Source organism: Oenanthe melanoleuca, chromosome 17 (genome assembly GCF_029582105.1).
Source record: "Oenanthe melanoleuca isolate GR-GAL-2019-014 chromosome 17, OMel1.0, whole genome shotgun sequence".
NCBI classification, from domain to species: Eukaryota; Metazoa; Chordata; class Aves; order Passeriformes; family Muscicapidae; genus Oenanthe; species Oenanthe melanoleuca.
Window position 1 is genome coordinate 5,011,646 of NC_079350.1, and position 19,877 is coordinate 5,031,522.

The 19,877-nt window shown below is 42.1% G+C and overlaps 1 protein-coding gene across 4 annotated transcripts in view; it reads right to left on the bottom strand.

The window, feature by feature from the left end:
• The window catches only part of NUP214 (nucleoporin 214), a 39,100-nt gene that overhangs the window by 16,769 nt on the left and 2,454 nt on the right, over positions 1–19,877 (bottom strand). For 2 of the 4 annotated variants that reach the window (XM_056505404.1, XM_056505403.1), the window contains exons 4-26: positions 19,538–19,742; positions 18,997–19,067; positions 18,521–18,584; positions 18,158–18,261; positions 17,773–17,879; positions 17,564–17,630; positions 16,945–17,068; positions 14,973–15,134; positions 13,449–13,905; positions 11,970–12,145; positions 11,381–11,469; positions 10,969–11,058; positions 10,485–10,634; positions 10,099–10,257; positions 7,937–8,040; positions 7,273–7,452; positions 6,763–6,848; positions 6,578–6,661; positions 6,013–6,258; positions 5,163–5,327; positions 4,572–4,680; positions 1,301–1,376; positions 529–637 (exon numbers count right to left, since the gene is read on the bottom strand). In XM_056505404.1, coding sequence (XP_056361379.1) covers positions 529–637; positions 1,301–1,376; positions 4,572–4,680; positions 5,163–5,327; positions 6,013–6,258; positions 6,578–6,661; positions 6,763–6,848; positions 7,273–7,452; positions 7,937–8,040; positions 10,099–10,257; positions 10,485–10,634; positions 10,969–11,058; positions 11,381–11,469; positions 11,970–12,145; positions 13,449–13,905; positions 14,973–15,134; positions 16,945–17,068; positions 17,564–17,630; positions 17,773–17,879; positions 18,158–18,261; positions 18,521–18,584; positions 18,997–19,067; positions 19,538–19,742 — 3,184 coding nt within the window. The remainder of the gene's footprint in view (positions 1–528; positions 638–1,300; positions 1,377–4,571; positions 4,681–5,162; positions 5,328–6,012; positions 6,259–6,577; positions 6,662–6,762; positions 6,849–7,272; positions 7,453–7,936; positions 8,041–10,098; positions 10,258–10,484; positions 10,635–10,968; positions 11,059–11,380; positions 11,470–11,969; positions 12,146–13,448; positions 13,906–14,972; positions 15,135–16,944; positions 17,069–17,563; positions 17,631–17,772; positions 17,880–18,157; positions 18,262–18,520; positions 18,585–18,996; positions 19,068–19,537; positions 19,743–19,877) is intronic. The other 2 variants (XM_056505405.1, XM_056505406.1) reach the window with 2 other exon arrangements.

A 19,877-nucleotide genomic window follows, 5' to 3' on the forward strand; every position in this document is an offset into this window, starting at 1 on the left:
TCTTTAGAAGCTTCCCAACTCTATGAGACTGATCCCTATGTCTGAACTGGCTCTGAAGCTGATCCTATAGCTCAAAGCTCCATAGATCCTTCACAGGACTTAGATCAAACTTGTTCAGGTCCTCCTATAATGCTGTGTGTCTAAAAATCAAATCAGCACATTTAAAATGTTTTAAATCAGCAGGACTTTCATGTTTTAAAAACAAAGATCTGCTTCCACAGTAGCCTTGTGGAAGATGTGCTTTCAGCATTTCCTGATAAGAGTTACAAGTCCTGGGTGCACTCTGAACAAGGAATTGTGTCACTGAATTCTAGATGCAGGAACAGACAAAACACAGGGAGTACAGAAAACCACTCTCCTGCACTTCTGAACCTTTGTTTTACAAATTCTCCCCCTCAAGTCTGGCACAGCAACCTCTCAGTGGAGGCAAATCTATTCTCCTCAGTGTCCTCATTCTGTGGACTGTGCACCCTGACATGTTGCAAGAGACATCCAGGCCTTATTTCCACCTTCAATAAGACAACTTACCTGAGATCTTGTTGCCAGATGATGTTGGAACAGCTGTGGATGCCATAGGAGAGGGTGCACACACAGAGGAAGGTGGAGTCTGGCCCTTCACTGAGCTTGCCAGAGGTGTCTAAAAACACAGCACCACTTCAGGTCAGTGCAGTCTGTCCATTAACAAAGGTCCTTCTGACATTGGTTTGGCATTATCAGTGTCATGCAGGGACTTAAGGATAAAATAGAGGTGGGTGGTTGAAGCACTTAGAAGAGCTCTGCAATCTTGGGCCCATTATGTCTTGACACTTAAATACAGGGTCAGTCCTCAACCTTTTCAACAATTCAGCAAGCCTCCATGGGCAACAGCTCAGTGATTCCAGAGGACAAAGACTGCTGCACTGGGTTTTTTTGATGCATAGATATAAAACTCAGCAGCCTGTCAAGCATTAAGCAATATTTTCAGTAGAATAACAGGGTAATAAAGAACTCTCTCCCTTGATTGCCTGTAACTTTCTTTTTTTGGTGTGAAATTTAGTTGTATCTACCTAATACAGCCTCCTTTGCTGTTAGCTGCAGCCCTCACTGCAGCAAGGGTAGGGCCATTACAAAGCTGCACATCTCCAGAAGAAAAGAGAAGAGAAGAGAAAAAGCAAGACATAACATAGATATGCACTGCTGAGGTCACAGATACAGAAATGGTGTCAAGAATGCAGGGCAAGCTATGAAAATTAAACCTCCTAACTCTGCTGAGCATGCCCAGGTAAGTATTCCACAGGGAAAGGGTTCTATATCAAAATACCTGTTTAGCTTGATTTGTAGCAACAGTTGCCAAAACTTGATGGACTGCCTGGGCTGCAGAGTGAGGTACAGATGATCTTAAAAAGAAAAATTAAACAATTATATGAATAACTAGGCTGAAAGAAGATTTCCTCTCCTCTCAAAAAGCACAACTCCCAGAAGCCTTGAACAACAGCAGCTATTAAAGATTCCACACACAACTCCAAATGAACAAATCTGATTAGAGAATAAACCTCTTAAATGAATCAGCCACATTTAACAAAGGAAGGCTGTAAATGTGTTTAAACCTCGAGACTTAAACGATCAAGTCTTCTCCAGACACTCTTGTCTCTGAAGAGAGTCAGGGCTTTCTATTTCACAGGGAGTTGATGAAAAATCAGCAGGTAAGGGGATTACAATTTTATGCCTAGTGGATAACAAATTTAAGCAGCTTCCTTCACAATGTGGAGTCCAGACACGTACATGCAATGCTTAGAAATGCTGAGTAAGGAGACAGAGTTGGGAGGGGGTGGAGGGAGCATTTCCTGTCTTTGAAGTGTATTATAAACATTGACAAAGTCATGGCAAGCACTGTGATAAAATAAACCTGTATTGTACATTGTTGATTTGATGTTTTTGACCATGAAATAAAAACCCCCAGACAATTGCTGCAGAATGGCAGCATCTCATGGGTGCAGGATTTTACCTTGGTACTTGGGGGCACAAACATATCAAATCACTGTGGCTTGGGAACAGCCAACCAGTTTTTTAGCAGCTCAGTCTGTGGCCCAACAGGTTCAGAAGTTTCACCAGAAAATTTCAGAAGCTTAAATTCAACCATGATTGCACTCTCTTGGTGGCAAAGCCCAGCCTTCTTACCCAGACAGGTTCTCTCCATCTTGACTGGGACCAGAAGCTCCCTAAGGCAATAACCAATCTCTGGCTGAGGCTGCAAATCCCAAATAGTAAGCAAATTTGGATATCCAAACCATGAGGATTCCCAAACTGCATTTACTGTTTGGTCAGTTGCAGGCCAATTCACAGGAATTTTCTACCATATTCCAAAGGAAGAGGACACATACATACATTTGGTCTTGGATATGGTTTTGTGCCTTAAACAGCTTTGCTTCACTGGGAAGACCTTCCTTCCTTCCTTCCAGCAATGACTATTCTCTCTCTACATTGCCTGGCCTGGATTTGCCCTCTGCTCAAAGCAAAAGTCCAGCATACAATGAAAACTTCAAAATTAACACTGGAAAAAGTCGGTGTTGGGATGGTGCAGCTGTAGATTTCAAGCTTATACTGAGCAAAGAAGAAAACAACAGAAAGTCTGTGAAATTCAAGAGAGGGTGGGACTTGATCTCAAGATTTGACAATACTATGAAAATTCTGGGTTTGATTTCAGTTGTGGAGAATGGATTTTTTTGCACTGAAAACTATGCATTAGTAACTGGACTGGAAGCACCAACACACTGAGTCACAGGCCACTGAACAACTGATAACAACTGAAAAATCATTTCTGCTTAACAACCAAAGAGTGTGTTGTGGCAGCAAAAGGAAGCCAGGATGCCTGAAGTAGCAAAAATTGGTAAATTAAATTGCTGGGTGAATGCTCTTCATTTGAGTGCTGAATCTGACTGGCAAGCACTGTTCATTTGGGGAGAATTTTTAGAAAGTACATTTTTATGAGGTCAGCTATAAAGTAAGACTGTAGAAAGCCTCCAAGATACCAAGCTAGCTGGTGTTTTATAAATTAGAGAGATCAATCAATACTGCCAGTCTAAAACTACTTGAAAGAAAGACAGGTCTTTAACTACAGTTCAAGTGAAAACCAATCTCATTACAAATTGCTCACTCACAGCCTTCTCTATGCACAGCCAGTACTTTCTACCTTCTACATCATAGTTCTGATGAAAGAGAGGGTGGAAAACTTTTCATGCTCACAATACCACTTTTAGCCAAAAAATTCCCAAGCAGAGCTGTCTGCAAATCTTTCAAAAGATGTAGCAATTCCCCTCCCCATTCCAGTTTATCACTTTTAGGAAGAAATAAAATAGCAAAAAAAGTGCCCAAGCTGTTTCTCAATTAAAATACAAAAGAAACCATGAAGTAAATGTCAAGGTCAGCAGTTGAGAACCAACCACTGTGAGATTGTTCCCTTTTTGAAAAGCTGAACCAAAGGAATTTCACCTTTTTTCTTTGACAGTGAAGAGTACACACCAATGTGTGAAAGGCAGTGGTGATGCAACAACAGCAAGTGTTCAGGAGCTGCACACACAGCTCACAGTTATAGGGATACAGTATTTGCAACTCCCTATGTGGTGAATTTATCTCTTCATGCAGTAAGCCAAACTTTGCACAGACTTTTCAGTAGTGCTCTTGCCTCCCCAGCTCAGAACTGGCCATGCACTGCCCTGGTCTTTAGGAACAGCAGGAACTTCAAAAAAAGACAGTTTCAAGGTCATTACAATGACAGAGAAAAAGCTTAGTCCTAGGCTGGTGACAGAGCCTGGTGATAAGGCAGAAATCTCTGGAATGAGCTAAGCTGGCTGTTGTCTGCAGGAAGCAGGGCAGGGAAGCCAAGTGTTACAGCTAATTCACAAGAAATGGTAACAAATTCAAGGTTAAATACCAGAAGTCAAAGTTCATAGTTTAGTCAGGAGGAACAGCCTTGCAGCTTGTGGTGTCCCAAAGTGACTGACCCTCAGTGACACCCAACCCTTCAGTCAAAATTCTGATGTCAAAACATTTGAAACAAGTTTCCAGAAAAGCCAGAGCACAGTTCTGCTTCCCTTCAGGGGGTGAATCTGGGAACAGACAGAAGAGGAATAACTCCAGAGAAGGTTTTCTCTGCAAAGGATGACAAAGTAGAAGGAAAACACAGACAGCCTGAAGTCACAGACCACACTCAGTGACAGAGGGCTGCAATTTCCTCACTGAAAGGTACAACAGAGGTAGTGATTGGAGAGATACCAGGGCCAAATTTCATATTAGCAGTAAAACCACTGACTCCCAAAAGGAGAGGATGCACATAAATGCATTTCACAGACAAATGGAGAAGGAGGTTAATACTGGTCTCATCATTTGTTCACGACAAGCCATTAGCAAATCCTTGAATGACCTGGAAAGATCTTTCTTTCAATCCACAAACCCAGTACTCTTGTCTAAACACATCCACTTGAGGTCTTACACAGCCAGACTCACTGGAACACTGCTACTGCTCCCCACTGGCAGATGTGCTCCAGTGCAAATGCTACCAAAGGCCACCAGAAAGAAGGGCAGCACTCACTCACCCTATTACTGCAGAGACTGCTGGAGTCAGTGCACCAGACTTGAGTTCTCGAACATTCACCACCTGAGGAACATTCTTCAGAGTAGATTCAGTCAAGGAGGTGCTCACAGCTTTAAGGACAGAAAAAAAAGGAGGGGGGAAAAATAGGTAAAGATAAACACCATATTAAGCATTTAATTTCATTTAATATGGTCTGAATAATTCCAAAAAGATCCATCCAAGATTCTAGAATATATAGTGTACCTGGCCTGAAACATTTGGAACTTCAGACTTCATTGAGGAGAAGGACAAAAGAAGCTACAGTAATCTGTATAGTTGGTACATTTTTTGTTGTTTGCAAATCTAATTATTATGAACTCTCTCATACCAACATTGTAACATCTTCTATTAACTGAAATGGGAGTTTCTCAGCTGTTTTACACTAGCAGCTTACAGGAAAAAGGAAGACAAAGTAACACTGGGTAGCTCAGAGGTGCAACAACTACAGATGTGCACCATATTTTGTTTGATGATCTCCTCTGAGAGCACTAAATCCCTGTGAAAGCCCCATACAGCTGCTCAGAGGTCACTTGTGCAATTAGCCATTCTTTACCTGGGGACTGGTTAGCAGCCATCTGCCTCTGCAGAGCTGCAGCAGCAGCTGCTTGTGGTGCTGGAACAGTGACAGTGGGAGCAGGGGCCCCGTGTTTCACAGTCTTTGTTGCAAGCATTGTACTGTCTGCCCCTTGTGGGATGATTCTGTTCGAGGTTGCAGGCACTGAAAAAAAAAACAGATTAACAAAAGTATTAGTTAAATGTTTCTCTATAATCAGGGAGTCTTTGAAAGTCTTTGCTTAACTGCAGTTCCTTTAAGTACACAGCTTCCTTCTGACAAGAGTGGTGTGCAGGCCATTCAAACAATCAACACAATCTGTCCCTGGCAGATTCTGGTATTTCCCAAGGAATTTACTAAGTCTCAATAGATTTTATTTCAATGTATTAGAGGACTTTCAGTCTGCTGTAACAGACACTTCTGCTGACACTTTCTCTTTTCTTTCTGGCTCCAGAGATTAAAGAAACCTCTCTTGCACAAGGAAAACTGAGTGTATGCAAATGCAGTTCTTAGTAAGACTTGCTGGGCTCAGAACTCCTAACCTTGGCCACATCAACCAAACAGCAGTACTCCAGTTTCTTAGTCTTTGGGCAATATTTTAGGTCACTGCAATCTGAAAGAACCAGGCTATCACAAAAACACAATCAGTGAGTCAAAGTGCTTTAGTGCTTTTAGCTCAGGTTCATGAGGTTACAAAGCCACTCTGTTACTCCTCCTGGGAACCTGGCAATGTAAATCTGTATCCTGCAATCTCATTTCTCCAGGGCCTGAAGCACTGGCAGTGGATAAAACAGTAGTTAAAGCTACCCACAAGACCACATTGAGAAGAGACAATGCAAACATAACTCACACAAAGTACCCAGGGAGAGGTGCTGCTTCCCAAAGGAGGGAGACTGAGCCATCAAACCAGGCTGGACTGAGGGAGTTCGGACCACAGGAGCATGACGAGGGACTTGGACTGGGGCAGCCTCTTCTTCCTGGTCCACTGCTTGGGAATCATCATTCTCCAGTGACTGGGAAACTGAGGATGTTGAGCTGACTTCATCCAAATCTTCATAGTATCTCGTGGACAAAAAGGCAGATCGGGACAAACTTGCTGCAACATCAAAAACAAAATTCAGTATTAAGCTGAGGGAGCCATCCAGTGTAACAGCCATGACAAATGCACCCTATTTTAGGATGGTCTCCTATTGGCTTGTTTTACTCTTGGATTGATAGGATTTGACTTCTGAACTGCCTGGAAAGGCAACCTTCAACCAGACAGCAACTGTAAGCAAGTCCTGCTGAGAGCAGATGGGAGAACAAGTCAGGAAAAGTAGGAGTTAAGAAGTCAAAAGCTAGTTTCAGGTTTCCCACAGCAGGTAAGTCATTCTCCTGGAAAGCATTTCAGAATTCTATGGTAACTAAAGGTTTACCTGGAGCTGTAGACCTAATTGGTGGAGTTTTCCTCTTGGCTAGAAAATTCCTCAGCTGTGCCTGCTTCACTGGGGATAACTTAGCTGGAAAATAGAAGACAGTTATTAGTCTAGAGTCAAACTGCAAGTCAAAAAGAGGTAATTCACATTTATTGTGTGAATGCCAGGAAGAAAGGATAAATTACCAGGTGCTTTGGGCAGAGGTTTGGCATGTGATTTCAAAGTAGTTTTCATCAAATCGTTGCGCAGGCTTTCAAGGTCACTGTCAAAACTGGGACAAAGCAGAGCAGTGAAAAAACAGCAGCAGTAGAAAGAAACCAACTAAAGCAGGAACAAAATCAGGCCAAAGTAGCCACTAGAACCACTAGCATATCTGGAAGATACTGTGTGATGCATCTTTAACTATTTCAGAAACTTCAAGAGCCATTCACTCCTTCCCCTGAAGTCAGACACACAACCAGCAGTATCTCAGCCTGGAGGCTCTATAATCTAAAACTCCTTAAACTTTTAGGGGAAATTTCTGCTAAGCACTAAACAGTGTCCTACAATACAACCAATGAGCTTCTGTAATACCTGGGCATAGTTTAGCATAATCTTTAGGAGGTCCTGTCCTCCCATACCATGCCCACAAAACAACATTCTCTGGAGGATGCACCTGGGGGCAAGAGAGGAGGAGGAATTCATGTTCCACATACCTCTGAGCACTGTTTAGAGAGGTGTCACTGGGAACACTCCACTGAGATGTCTGGTTGTAGAGGCGGAGCTGCTGCAGGCTGTTCACCAGGTGGTTCAGCCTCTTCCTCTGCTGGTTGATGATTTCCCGGTTATTGGCCAGGGTGTTGAACAGGGTCTCTCGCTCAGGGACTATCAGACGCCTGCAGAGATCACATCAAGAAACGGGATAAGGACCATTCTGTGCATCTGGGCCACAGGCAGGCAAGCAAACAATGGTTCAGTGGTTCTGGCTACTGAAACTCAAGAAGGTCAATCACCAAAGCAGCTCAGTTCATCTCAAATACAGATTTCTCCTTGAATATCCTGCCAGTTTATTTATTTAGCTCATTTGCTTCAAGATGTTTTATTAGAAGAGGTTTCATTAGCTGCCATCAATGAATTTCTACAAAGCTTTCAGTTTTTTTCCATAAGCACTATTTGCACTGTACACACAGACACAGCAAGCTTGTAACACATATGAAGGCAGAGAGTCTGAACCTATGGCTCCCATTAGTTGTCTGAGCCAAGCTTTTCTCTCAGACCCTCAAAAAAGATGAAACTGTTAAACAGAACAAGGTCTTTGTTGATTATAGACTACTTCCCAATTCACTGCTGTAGCTCTGTAGTCCAGTTTCAATTACTTACTTCTGCTTTCTCTTCTGCTCCAGGTGCCGATCCCACTCCAAATCCAGAACGTCGTTCACATCCTGAACAGCAAACTTCACGTACTGGTGCAAGCGCCGGATTTCCTGCCATGCAAAGCAAAGTGAGCTTTCAATTCACTGCAGAAGTCTCAGTTTCAGTAGAAGGAGATGAAGACTCTGGGCTCATTCAGTCCAAGCCATAGGGTACTTGGCCATATTTCTGCCTGGAACATTTTCCCAGCATGACAAAACACAATAGAACCCAACATGGTGAAAATTTACATAATAATCAATGGGGCACACACAGGGTTTGGCCTGGACATTTCACCTCAGCTCTCAACCAGGAGCAAAACTGTCCATAATATTGCCAAAACACTGCCAGGTCTTTACAGAAAAGATTTTACAAACACCAGGCATTATACAACAATCTTCATTTCAAATGCCACTTCCAGAACATGAGTCATTTGCTCCCATCTTACAACACTGAAACTTCTAACAATTATAAGTGATCAAAGCTTTGCAGGCTACTCACACAGCTTTAGAATATTAGATTCACAGACTATGATTCACTCACACCCCCTCATTAAAGTAAGGAATTAATTTGACTTCTATAGGTAAGAAAATAAAAATAATTAAAAAGCAAGGACAGAGAGTAAAGTGACTTATCCATGGCTTGAACAAGCTGTGGATTGAACTCTACCCTTGCAAAATGGAAATGGGAACTGCAATTGGCTTCAGCTCACCTCAACAGAATGTTCACCTAGTATAATGAAGCAGCCAAGGAACACAGCTTGGGAAGAATTCCACTGCAAATGTTTTCAAGATACAGCATGAAATTCTAATGGGACATCTCCAACCTGAAAGCAAACCCAGTCCTGCTGTGGGCTTAGGAAACCTGGGCTTGGCAGTGTTTAACACTTTCTCCAGCACCTACATGGCAGCAACTCTCTGGACACCAAGTTGATACACTGGACATATCAGAGAAGTCTCAGGGTCTTGAAAACCTCATTGAAAACTAAGACAAAAAGCTGCCTAAGTGAGCTTTTATCACCCAAGAGAATGGGGATGATGCAGCCTGAGCAAAATTTCAGAGTCAGCACAGAGCATCCTCAAAGCCAACTTCCACAAAGTTCACCCAAAAGCTCTCTCCTTCCATTCCAATCCACTTCCACTTCTCTCCCACTGTGTTATTCTTTCCTCATGGTCCTTTCTCTACACAGTAAAACACATACTTCAAGATTATCATCTCTCTGAAGTCACAAGCATAAGCTTTAAATGTCACAGAGATGTGCTAGACATCAAAGCAGGCATGCAATTAAGACTGTGAATCAATCAACAGAATCCAGGTGAAGATTAGAGATCAGATCTAAAAGAAATTACTTTTTGTCAACTGATTTCTAATAACTGCATGCATGATCTTGATACCTACTGCCACAAAGATGACATTCAATTATGCCTTCATCCTGCCAGTCAAACCTCTTGAGGGAACTTATCAGTGTATAAAAGACCAAGTATTATTTGTAGGGCACATTCACTCTATTTTGCTTAGGGTTAAATAGTCCTTCATCACCAGAGCTGTAACAAAAAGTGCTTCACCCCTACTTTCCTCTTGTCTTTGAAAGCCTCTTTATGTACTGCTGGTTATTTTCCTTTGTGCCCCAGCTTTTAGAATATCATTAAGCTTTATGCTCCACCATCCATGAAATTAACCACACAATTCTGTAAGTCATAATAAATCATCACATTGTTCCATAAGGCACTTGCTGAAGATAAAAATAATTCCAAGAACTCTTCTATAAAGTGTAGGAAAAAACCCAACATTCTTTTAACTGAAATCCCTGAGCAAACACTACAGGCTGAGAAGGAACAGGATGTCAAGAGTCACATTCTAAGATTAGAACAGACTTGGATCTCAGGTGAACTACATCCCTTCAGAAGGAGTTTTGAATCATCACTGCAAATGGCAACAACAGAGAGGAGCTTCAGGAGAGGATTCCAGGATCTTTTGCAAACTCATGGAAACCAAAGCTCACCACACACTTACTAGACCATTTACTGAAACAGTGAATACTTTGGGCAGAACAATGCTGGGCACTTGAACACACAAGCCTGTTTTACTTTATTTAAAGCTCTCTATCAGAAGTTGGCTGACATGATTCATACCTGAAGCTGTGCTTCACTCTTGGGATCCAAAGGTTTCTTATAGAGCAAGTGTAAATACCCCGAGCTACGATTCTGTTCATTCTGTTCTTTAGCCTCTTCTACCCCTGCAAATCCCTCCAGCAGGGCTGTCTTCAGAATACTGATATCTCCATGAAGTGACTGAAATAGAACAGATGGGACAAGGTTCAAAATAACATTTTCTATTGCCATCTCTAGCACAAGGGGTTCTGCAAGCATCTGCCTGAAAGCACAAGGGCAAATGCCACCCCCTCATTAACAGAGCAGAGTCAGATTTTCCATCTACAGCTCAGCTGTAGCAGGTTAAGGAGGAACATCAGGTGAGGAAGAGTCACTGCTGGTTCACAGCTTGAAGATACTCTGCTCACCTCTGTTGTCTCTTTAATTTCCAAGAGGAAGGTGTGAAGATCATCTGACTCAGTTCGCAACACTTTCATTTCCTCTGGAGTTCCAACTTGGAAACAGGCTTTGGATGTCCGGGCCTTCAGCTCCTCCATCTCCTTCTGAAAATGTGCAATCTGCAAAGCCAAGCAGAAGAAAGGGCAGCCACTGAAAACACAGCAGGGACTGGAACAAATGTCTCAGCTCTTGGATCATGCCTCAACTACACCATAAACACTGGTCACTCTGCAGCCAAAGCAGGAAATTCTTCTTGAACATTAACAGGAAAGAATACTCCATCTTCTCAACACAGTGACTGAAGATGACTGAACAGGACACACAAGTAACTACAAACCAGGCTGATCATTTCAGGAAAAAATTCCATTCTGATTCCTAAACTACTTACAGACACCATCAGAACACAGCTGAAGTGTGTGTGTCATTATGAAAAAAACTGCTTGAAAATCTCACCTCCTCCCTGATTCCTGCTATAACAGGGTCTGACTCCTTCCATTGGTGGGTCTGTTTCTCTAAAGCTGTGCTGGGGAGTGCTGATTTGCCCTGGGGAAAAGAAAAAAAGACAAAACCAAAACCAATATTAAGGATATATCTATTACAGCAAGGAGCTTAGAATATCAAAGAAGGCCTGGTGTTAGAAACTCCATTCAGACTCCAGACACTCTGATTATAACATAGGTCAAAATACAGTTTCTAAAGACATGCAGAGAACACTGTTTAAAAACACAGATTAGCTACTATTTCAAAATCAGAAGTTAGCTAATTCTTTGACCTAAGAACACTAGTTCAGTCCAAGGAATTCTAAGCAATTCATGGGCCATGAAAAACATTCACCCTCCAAAGAACCCAGTCAAGTTCCTGTTACCTGAGTAGGGCCTGGCTTTGCTGCTGATGGGGTGATTTTGGGTGTCTTCTGCACCAAGGAAGCTGAAGTATTTTGAGCAGGACGTGCCACTGGAATTTAATAAGAACAACAGTAACTGATGAATTTATACAAAGGGCTGTGATCAAAAACAATCACCACCAAGTCCAAAAGCAGTAGTGCTATGCCCCTATGTAAGAACACACCTTCCTCAGGTGCCTTTTCACTTCCACCCACCTTCTCTGTGACTACTCTGAACTCTAGTCAATGCAGATAGAAAGTAAAGCAGAAGTTGCCCAGAAACATTCATAATCAGAACACTGAAAATGTCAGAACTTCTAGGCAAACTTAAGCAGCTGAATTTAATTATTTCACATATGGCACTCTGAAAAATAGAGCACAAATGGAAAAACTACTCAGTTTCAAGACAAAGTGATTCACATCATGATGATGTGCCAATCAGGAGAGCCTCTGGAGCAGGAAAAGCAGGAGGAAAAATAAGAAATAAGCCAAATGAAGCTCCCTATGTCCTAAAACTTTTAGATCTCTTTTTACAATGCATTATTCCCAACAACAGGGATCAGACTCCTACCTGTGGCAGGCACAGGGGATGAAGTCTTTAGTGGTGTGGTAGGAGGGGCTGCAACGGGTGTGGACTGGATCAGAGAACCTCCAGGAGCAGTTTTGGAACTGGTTGAGAAGGAAAACATTGTGGAAGTGCATTGACCACTGCTGCTCGTGGGAGAAGAGGTGTCTACAGCACCAAACCTGCAACAGAATGAATACATGAATGAGTGAATGAATAAATGAAAAAATGAATGAGCATCCCCTGGGATCAGCAACAACTCAAGCTCCAGATAAAAAATCATGACTGTAGCTTCTGGAGACAGCAGGAAGAAACCATTCAGGATAATTTCTGAATACATGGAACAACAAAGACTTCTATCTTAGATCCTCCCATGAGCAAAAGCTAAATGCCAGCAAAAAGTACTACCCTGCTCCAAATGCACCCCATCATTTTGTTCCAACTATAGCAAATCTGAGCTGCCCTTCAGTGTCATCCTCAGAGTAAGGCTCAAACAAAAAGTCTGCAAGAAAATATGAATTCCTATTAATTTGCAAACTCAGCTCCTCAAGGCAGTCAATTTAAATATTCAGCCAATTCACTGGTGTATCATTTGCTTTATACACAAATATAAAAAGCCCTAAGAGCTCCCATCAGATTCTGGTGTAGTAAAGATTTTTCTAATTCAAAAATAATCATTTGAACCAACAGAAATTTCTTATGATGCATCTACATGAAATTTCTTCTCCTTAGAAAGCAGCTTCAATTAACATAGCTCTGTGTTTTAAACCTCTCTTTTCTAAAAATAAAGTCTCAGGAGTTGGAGGGAAGAGTGAGTATATGACATCTGAGAACACTCAAACCCATTTTGCATAGTTTCTAATCAATATTATTTTTTTTCAGTCAGTGTGAATAACCTTTGAAGATTGCAGATTCAGTGCTCAGTGAGCAAGTGTTCATTTAAGAACAGAACCAAAAGGTCTGGCACCTTCTCTGCTGAACAGAGTGGCAAAGCAATTCATCAACTGTGGCTCCAGCTTCCTCTCAGGCTGGGGTAAGGAACCTTCAACAAACTGTCAGAGAAACTTGTGCTATCACCACCCCACTAAAGCAGCCCCAAGCAAAAGAGATTTCCTAGCAATCCTTAGCCATGACTTGCATCAAACCAAAGCATGGAATCACTATTTGATGCCTATGAAGCAAAGATATAAACCCCCCACTAAGTCTCTGGCAATTTATCAGTCTAAATTTTTGGCATTGTCCCTTGACTAGTACCATGCCCATGAACATAACCTCTGGCATGAGAAGCACTGAAGGTTTCCACAGCCACAACACTCTTGGATAAAGAGGGGCTTCCTCAGTGCTTTCTTGGGAATGTGGAGAACTTTTGTCAGGGCAAAAAGCCAGACACCATCTTCAGAACTACCATACATTATATTACATATATAATGCCTGCAGCAATTTAACAAGCATCCAGCCCCTGCATTCACTGCTGAATCTACTTACTTCTCATTGAGGTTCACTTTGACTGAAGAAGCTGAAGGTGCAAAAGATGACTTCTGAGCAGCAGGTGCTGTGGAGAGTGATGGCCCAGATGAGCTCTCTGCAGCTGGTTTAAAGTTCATGGACCCAAAAGGAAAGGAGGTGGCAGGAGCTGCTGTAGTGCTGCCTACAGAAGCAGGAGTTATGGATGTCTTGGAAGAAGCAGAGGAGAAGGAGAATGTTGCTGCTCCAGTCAGAGCAGGAGTCTGGGCTTGCTTGGAGGCATCTGTGGCAAAGGAATATTGTGGAGGATCACTGCCTGTGGAGCCAGGAGTCTTCACAGCTGAAGGCATGAAGGAAAAAGCAGCTGCTCCACTCCCTGCTGGAGGCTGACCTGAGGTGGGCACAGTGGGAGCAACAGCTGGTGCTGTGTCAGGCTTTAGAGAAGTTGGAGGAGTGGTTGGACTTGTGGCAGTACTCCCTGGAGAAAGACAAATGGGGAAACAGGAGGCTCATTTGGCTGCACTGACTAATGGCAGAAGGCATTGCAAGGCCAAATCTACTTGATAGGGACAGCTCAGCACTGCTTCTCTCACTGGACAGTGAGGAAGAGAGATGGCAGAGCTGGGCTTGCAGTCCCCAGTTCCAGTAAGTGATACAGAAACTGTAAAAAGCCACAATCAGTACAACAATCTGTTCAGATTAATGTTGTCTGCAGTTTCCTGTGAAAAAGCTTCACCTTCCTCCATTGATTTTGATGAGGTTCCTGCCATCTCAAATAAAATAAGCAGTCAGCACACAAGTTAGCCAGCACTGCAGGAAGGCAGGCTGCCAAACAACAGCATTCTGGCTGGGGAAGGAGAAGCAAATTTAGGCACAGGGAAGAAAATGGTGCATTTGCAATTACTTTTCCATGAATGCAGACAAGCAAAACAATCATCTTACCTGCCTACATCACACTACAGGACAACACATCTAAAACTCAAAACAAAACTGCTCATCTTCACCTGCTGACACAATTTTCACAGTGCTGAGGAAAGCTTTAAATAGAATTTAAATAGAATTTTGTTTAAATAGGATTTTGCTGCAGTCAAACACCCTAGTTCATATCACGACCTCCTGTGGCAAAACTATGGAGGAAAACCATCCCCTCTCTGAACTGTGGAGGCCATGCTCAAAGATGGGCAAAGAACCTCTTAAAACTGCTTTGGCCTTATTCTCCAAAGGCTGATTGCACAGGAGAGTCTAAATGCACAGCCTGCAAAGTGCTTAGATCCCACAAACAAACAGGGTTGAAGGTTGGACTCTGAGAGGTCTTTTCCAAACTAATTGACTCTGTGACTTGGTGAACAGAACTAGGTAATTTCACACTGATACACAAAAGACAGAGAACAGTCCTGGGAGCTCAAAACACCCAAGAACTGCTCCCCATTATCATTATAAAGGAAAAATATGCTTTCTGTGACCACATGTGTGTCTGACTACTGAACTGACAGTATGACAAAGATCCACAAATCCAGTGTTCCCCATAGCCCTTGGAGCACTTACCTGCTGACTTTGGAACTCTCTCCCCTGCCAGCTGCAGTGGCTCTGGGGTCACAATAAGTGACCTGACTCCTGGGTTTTGGTTGATCATGTAAAATGGGCAAAGCACACCATCCGTAGAGAGCAGGATCAGAAGTGGAGCTGGAGCAAGGATCTTCTCATCACCTGCCAGAGACCACACACATAAATCCTGCAGTCAAAGCTTCCTATTCTGTTCCTACTGGAATTGCCACCTCCATGTGACTTTCTCCACACAATATTTCTCACATTTCTCCCTTCTTGCTTTAATTTGCATCTTTTTTCCCTTACTTCTCTGTCAGTGCTCAGCTCTCTTTTTTCTTTTGTATTCCTTTCTGTTCCTGACTTCATGTTTCTTAAAAGGGTTATTTTGACAATTGAATGTCATGTCCTGAATGACAAAGCCCAACTTTCACCCATCAATTCCTGTGCCAAGCTTTTTCAGATTTTGAAGCAGTCATTTTTCCTCACTGATACTCTGCTCCCTCCTTCAATTCCTTTCAGCAATCCCCATATTCCATTGGGTCTTGGCATCTCATTAACATTCATATGCATAAACTACAAAATGGAATTGCTACATAGGAAGCTTTTTAACGTTAAAGAAAGCCAACATCAAACAAATATCCTCGAGATCTGAACCACTGATATAAAACACTTGTGTTTTATGCAGCTGCTTTGTGAGTACAAAAACTCTCAGCACAGTTAAAGGCCCCAGAACACACTTTGTATTTCTAAAATTCTGTAATGGTTTAACTGTGCTTAATTAAACACAAAAACCCAGACCCAACACATCTAGAGTGCAGGAAAAATCTGCTATAATACTGATGCTTTGTTTGTCAGGCAGTGCAGTGGATGGCCATTTTTCTGTACTATTGGTTCTTCAGGAAAAGCATGCTAAGGAAAAGCGGTTTCCACTCAGGAACATGCTCCAGGACAGATAAAGCAACCTAAACTTGCTGTGAACTGCAAAGCCAATTAATGTGCAGCCAAACCCTTGTGTCAGAACACAGAGAATATGTCTTCTCCAAAATCCTTTTTAAAAACTCTGAGGCAGCACAACACAGGCTTTAAAAAATCTGTCCTGACAGATTTCTTAATCCAGTAACTGTATAGATTAACAGAGAAAAGGCTTCAAATTCAATTTGGCATTCAAGTACAACACTTGACCTCAATTCCCTATGTAGGTTTTCTTTCAGGTAAAGGTCTCAGTTAACTGGCACCCTCCTGTGCTCTTCAGGAGCTCCTGACTGCAGTACCTTCCACTCTGCCTCAAGGCATCTCTATTTCCATCTGTCTCTGGCCTTCCATGTAGAATTCTCAGAATTCACTAAGATACAACACAATAGCTTCAGACTTTGACAAGGTACTTTGAAGTGCCTTCAGGCAGCACAGAAGGTACAGCAATAATGCAGCTGAGATGTAGAGCACAGCAGGGTTTAAGCAGTACAGGCCCTGTGCTTTAATGCAGAATTAAAACCTCAGCATTCACCTCAGCAATCTTTGCTGTTTCTGGCTTTGAAACCAACCCACTTTTCCCTTAGATCTGTGCAAATGCACTTGATACAAAACAGTTCTGCTAAAGGACATAAGTGACAAGAATAAAGAACACCACACAGGCAGCCTGAAATCCCTGGTGTTAGAACACAACTCCTTTAAACTCACTAAAATCCCAGTTCTGGGGAACACAGACATAACTCAGGAGCTTTGTTTGCCATGTCTGTTGGTGTTGTATCCCAGGATGCTGAAAGCTCCAGGAAAGAACTGTATTTAATACTTTGCCACTGAAACCTTACACAGAAGTAAAGCCACGTGCTGTGGGCTTGGTATAAAAACAGCAGGTGAGTCAGTCTGCCTTTCAGAATGATCTCCCAGAACTCTGAGAACAAGGCTGCCCTCAAAAATACCAAATATACTGAGATTTTTGGACTACTCCACAAAAAAGACTAACAAGACTTACTGATCACAATGGGCATGTTACTGGTGTAGTCTACAGCAACACCAACAGGCAGAGTGTCATCACTTTTATCTGTCACAGGAAGTTCTGCTCTGCTTGAGTCCTCCAAAACCCACGACTCCCAGTTCTGCAAAAAGTAAAATTGTTGTTCTATCAACTACTGCTTTCCTGTGACCAGCCTTCAACAGCTGAAACACCAGCTAGAGAGTATCAGCTTAAATTTGTCAGATTAGCAAATGCCAGAAAGATCAGGGTCCTGCACAGACTTGTGTATGACTTCTCATGTATCACTACATGTCAGAGGTCAGACATTTTTAATGCTTAACTTCAACTGATGACCTCACATCAATCACTTTATTATATTACCAAATTTTGGGACTGCCAAGTGAATAATGAAAAACAGACATCTGGTACTTGGCTCACAACACACATCTCTTGTTCATTTAAGAGTTATCTTAAGATACTGTAGAATTTAGAAGCTTGTTTACTTTTGGGATGTCTTAAAAAAATCATCATCTCATTGTATTCCAGGTCTTATATAGGTTATATTTAGTGAAAGAAAATGTACATTTGCACAGATGCAACACAAAATACATTCTACAAATGGAATAAAAAATATTACCTGATCCCCCTGCCTGGCAAGAATGCCAACTTCTGTGGAAGCTGCTGAAGCTGCCAGAACTAGGTCCCTGTAAGCATGGACACAAACAGGTTAAAATTAACATGACACTGCAAAGTCTACAAAAAGGAGGAACACAATCTATGGAGAAGAAGTGACCCCTCAGACACGCACACCAAGGGAAGGAGCTTGCCATGATTCCTGCCACTCACCAGTCCTCAACAAAACTGAGGAAGTAATGATGCTGTCTCTCAGTGCAGCTTGTGTAGCAGGGCTCCATGAAATTCACAAACTTCTCTGGTCTCTTCTCTTCCTTTTTCTGTAAGATCAACATGGCCAATTTATCTTTCAATGTACAAACCAAGTAATCTCCCTTAAATTTGACAAGGACACACCAAAAACATCAGAACTGCATCTCAGCAGAGAACAGATTACTCATTGATTTTCAGGTGGATCCTACTTCCTCCACTTAATCCCCCCAACCTGAATCCTATGATTCACAGCAGTACCAAACTCAAATTCTGTGTGGTGCCCATGTCATGAACAAGTCAGGAAGAAGCCACAGACACTTGTGTGGTTGTGAGTGCTGGCACTTACAGGCAATATGGCTATGACCACTTGTGGAGACATTTCCAGTGTCCCATCAGCCTCTGCATACACGATGGCAAAGACATATGTGCCAATCCAAAGCACATCCAAAACTGAAAGAGAAAGCACATACCTCAGCCAGGAACATTTTATAATAATACTTTCTTGTTGACTTTAACTGTGCACAGCACACAAAAAGAAATGACAAATGGCAACTAACTCCTGAACTACCAAGCTTAAGAATCACAAAAAAAATCACACTGTAATTTCATAAACAGTGCTATACAGCTGCTAAAACTAAAGACAAAGGGGGAAGAATGAGTAAAATACTTTTAAAGAGAAAACAAGTTAAGAAGTAATAAAAATATGTACCTTTAACAGGATTGTCTGAGTCATAAAAGGGAGGACAAGGGATTACTTTCTTCTCCTGCAGATTCTGCAAATAAAACAACTCTTAAATACACAGACAAGGCAATGAACAAATTCAGTTGCAAGTTTTTGCAAAAAGCCCAGAGAACTGGTTTAGAGCAACTCATCCATTCTTTAACACTCATAGTGGGCCACATTGAAATCATGAATTCAGTGACCAGCGCAAACTTTAAACTAAACCAAATATTGGCCTAAGACACGTGAATATTATTGAAGCACTTGGGTAGCATTACATGGCTCACACCATGTGCCACCTAACCAGATTCTGTAGTTTATGATAAAAAAACAACCAAGCCCCCCAACACCAAAAAAGACAAAACAAAACAAAAAAAAAAACCCAAAACCAACAACCCAGACCACAAAATATCACATTTCAAACTCCTGAAAAGGCATAAGGCCTTAACACCACCAATACTTACAGGCAGATATTGCACCACGGTGCCATTTTGCCTCCCTGCAGCCAGTTGTTTTCCCTTTGGGCTCCAACACACTAGGCAAAAAAAGAAGATAATTTCATTAGCACTAAGGAACAGGATAGTTATAAGGTGCCACAAAAATAAGACCAATAAATTAAAATGTTTTTTTCTTTTCCACTGAAAAAATAATCATGAATCTGAATCAAAGAAAGAGTCATCTAGTCACCGAAGGCAAGACCACACAGGTCAAAACCCAACAGGTGATGATGTCTATTTGCATGTTTTCCTGGAAATGAGTCAAGCCTGAGACATCACAAACCACAGGTGGGCACATTTGATAACTCACAAGACTGCTGCAATCAACTGGGAAAGAGTAATTCCATTGCAATACATTTTTTGAGTCTCAGAGTTTAAACCCTTCCCTTTTGTGAAGAATTTTAAGAAGCCTCCTCCTGAGACAAACAATTTGTATTTATACACCTCTCAATCAGTGTCTGCTCTTCAGTGTCCAACATTCTGAGTGCCCTTCAAGGCTGTCACTCACCAGATGTGACAGCAGCAGAGGATGGAAGTGTGGCATAGACCTTCACAGAGTCTGTGACCTGCAGGACAGAGATGCTGCCATCGGACAGACACACGGCCACCATGGTGGGACTGGCAGGGTTCCACTTCAGGTCATTGACCACAGCTGCACCTCCTGAGTCCTTGGCCAGTTTGTGACAAGCAAATGCCTGTTTCTGCTGTTTTGCCTTTTAGGAAAAACAAATACACAAGACAGTCAAAGTGGAGTACAAAATCAAACACTCCTGAAGTCATAGCTCAAAGAAGTTTTGACCTGCCTATAAATTAATGACTGATAAAAACAAGCAGATTTTGCGTTTATT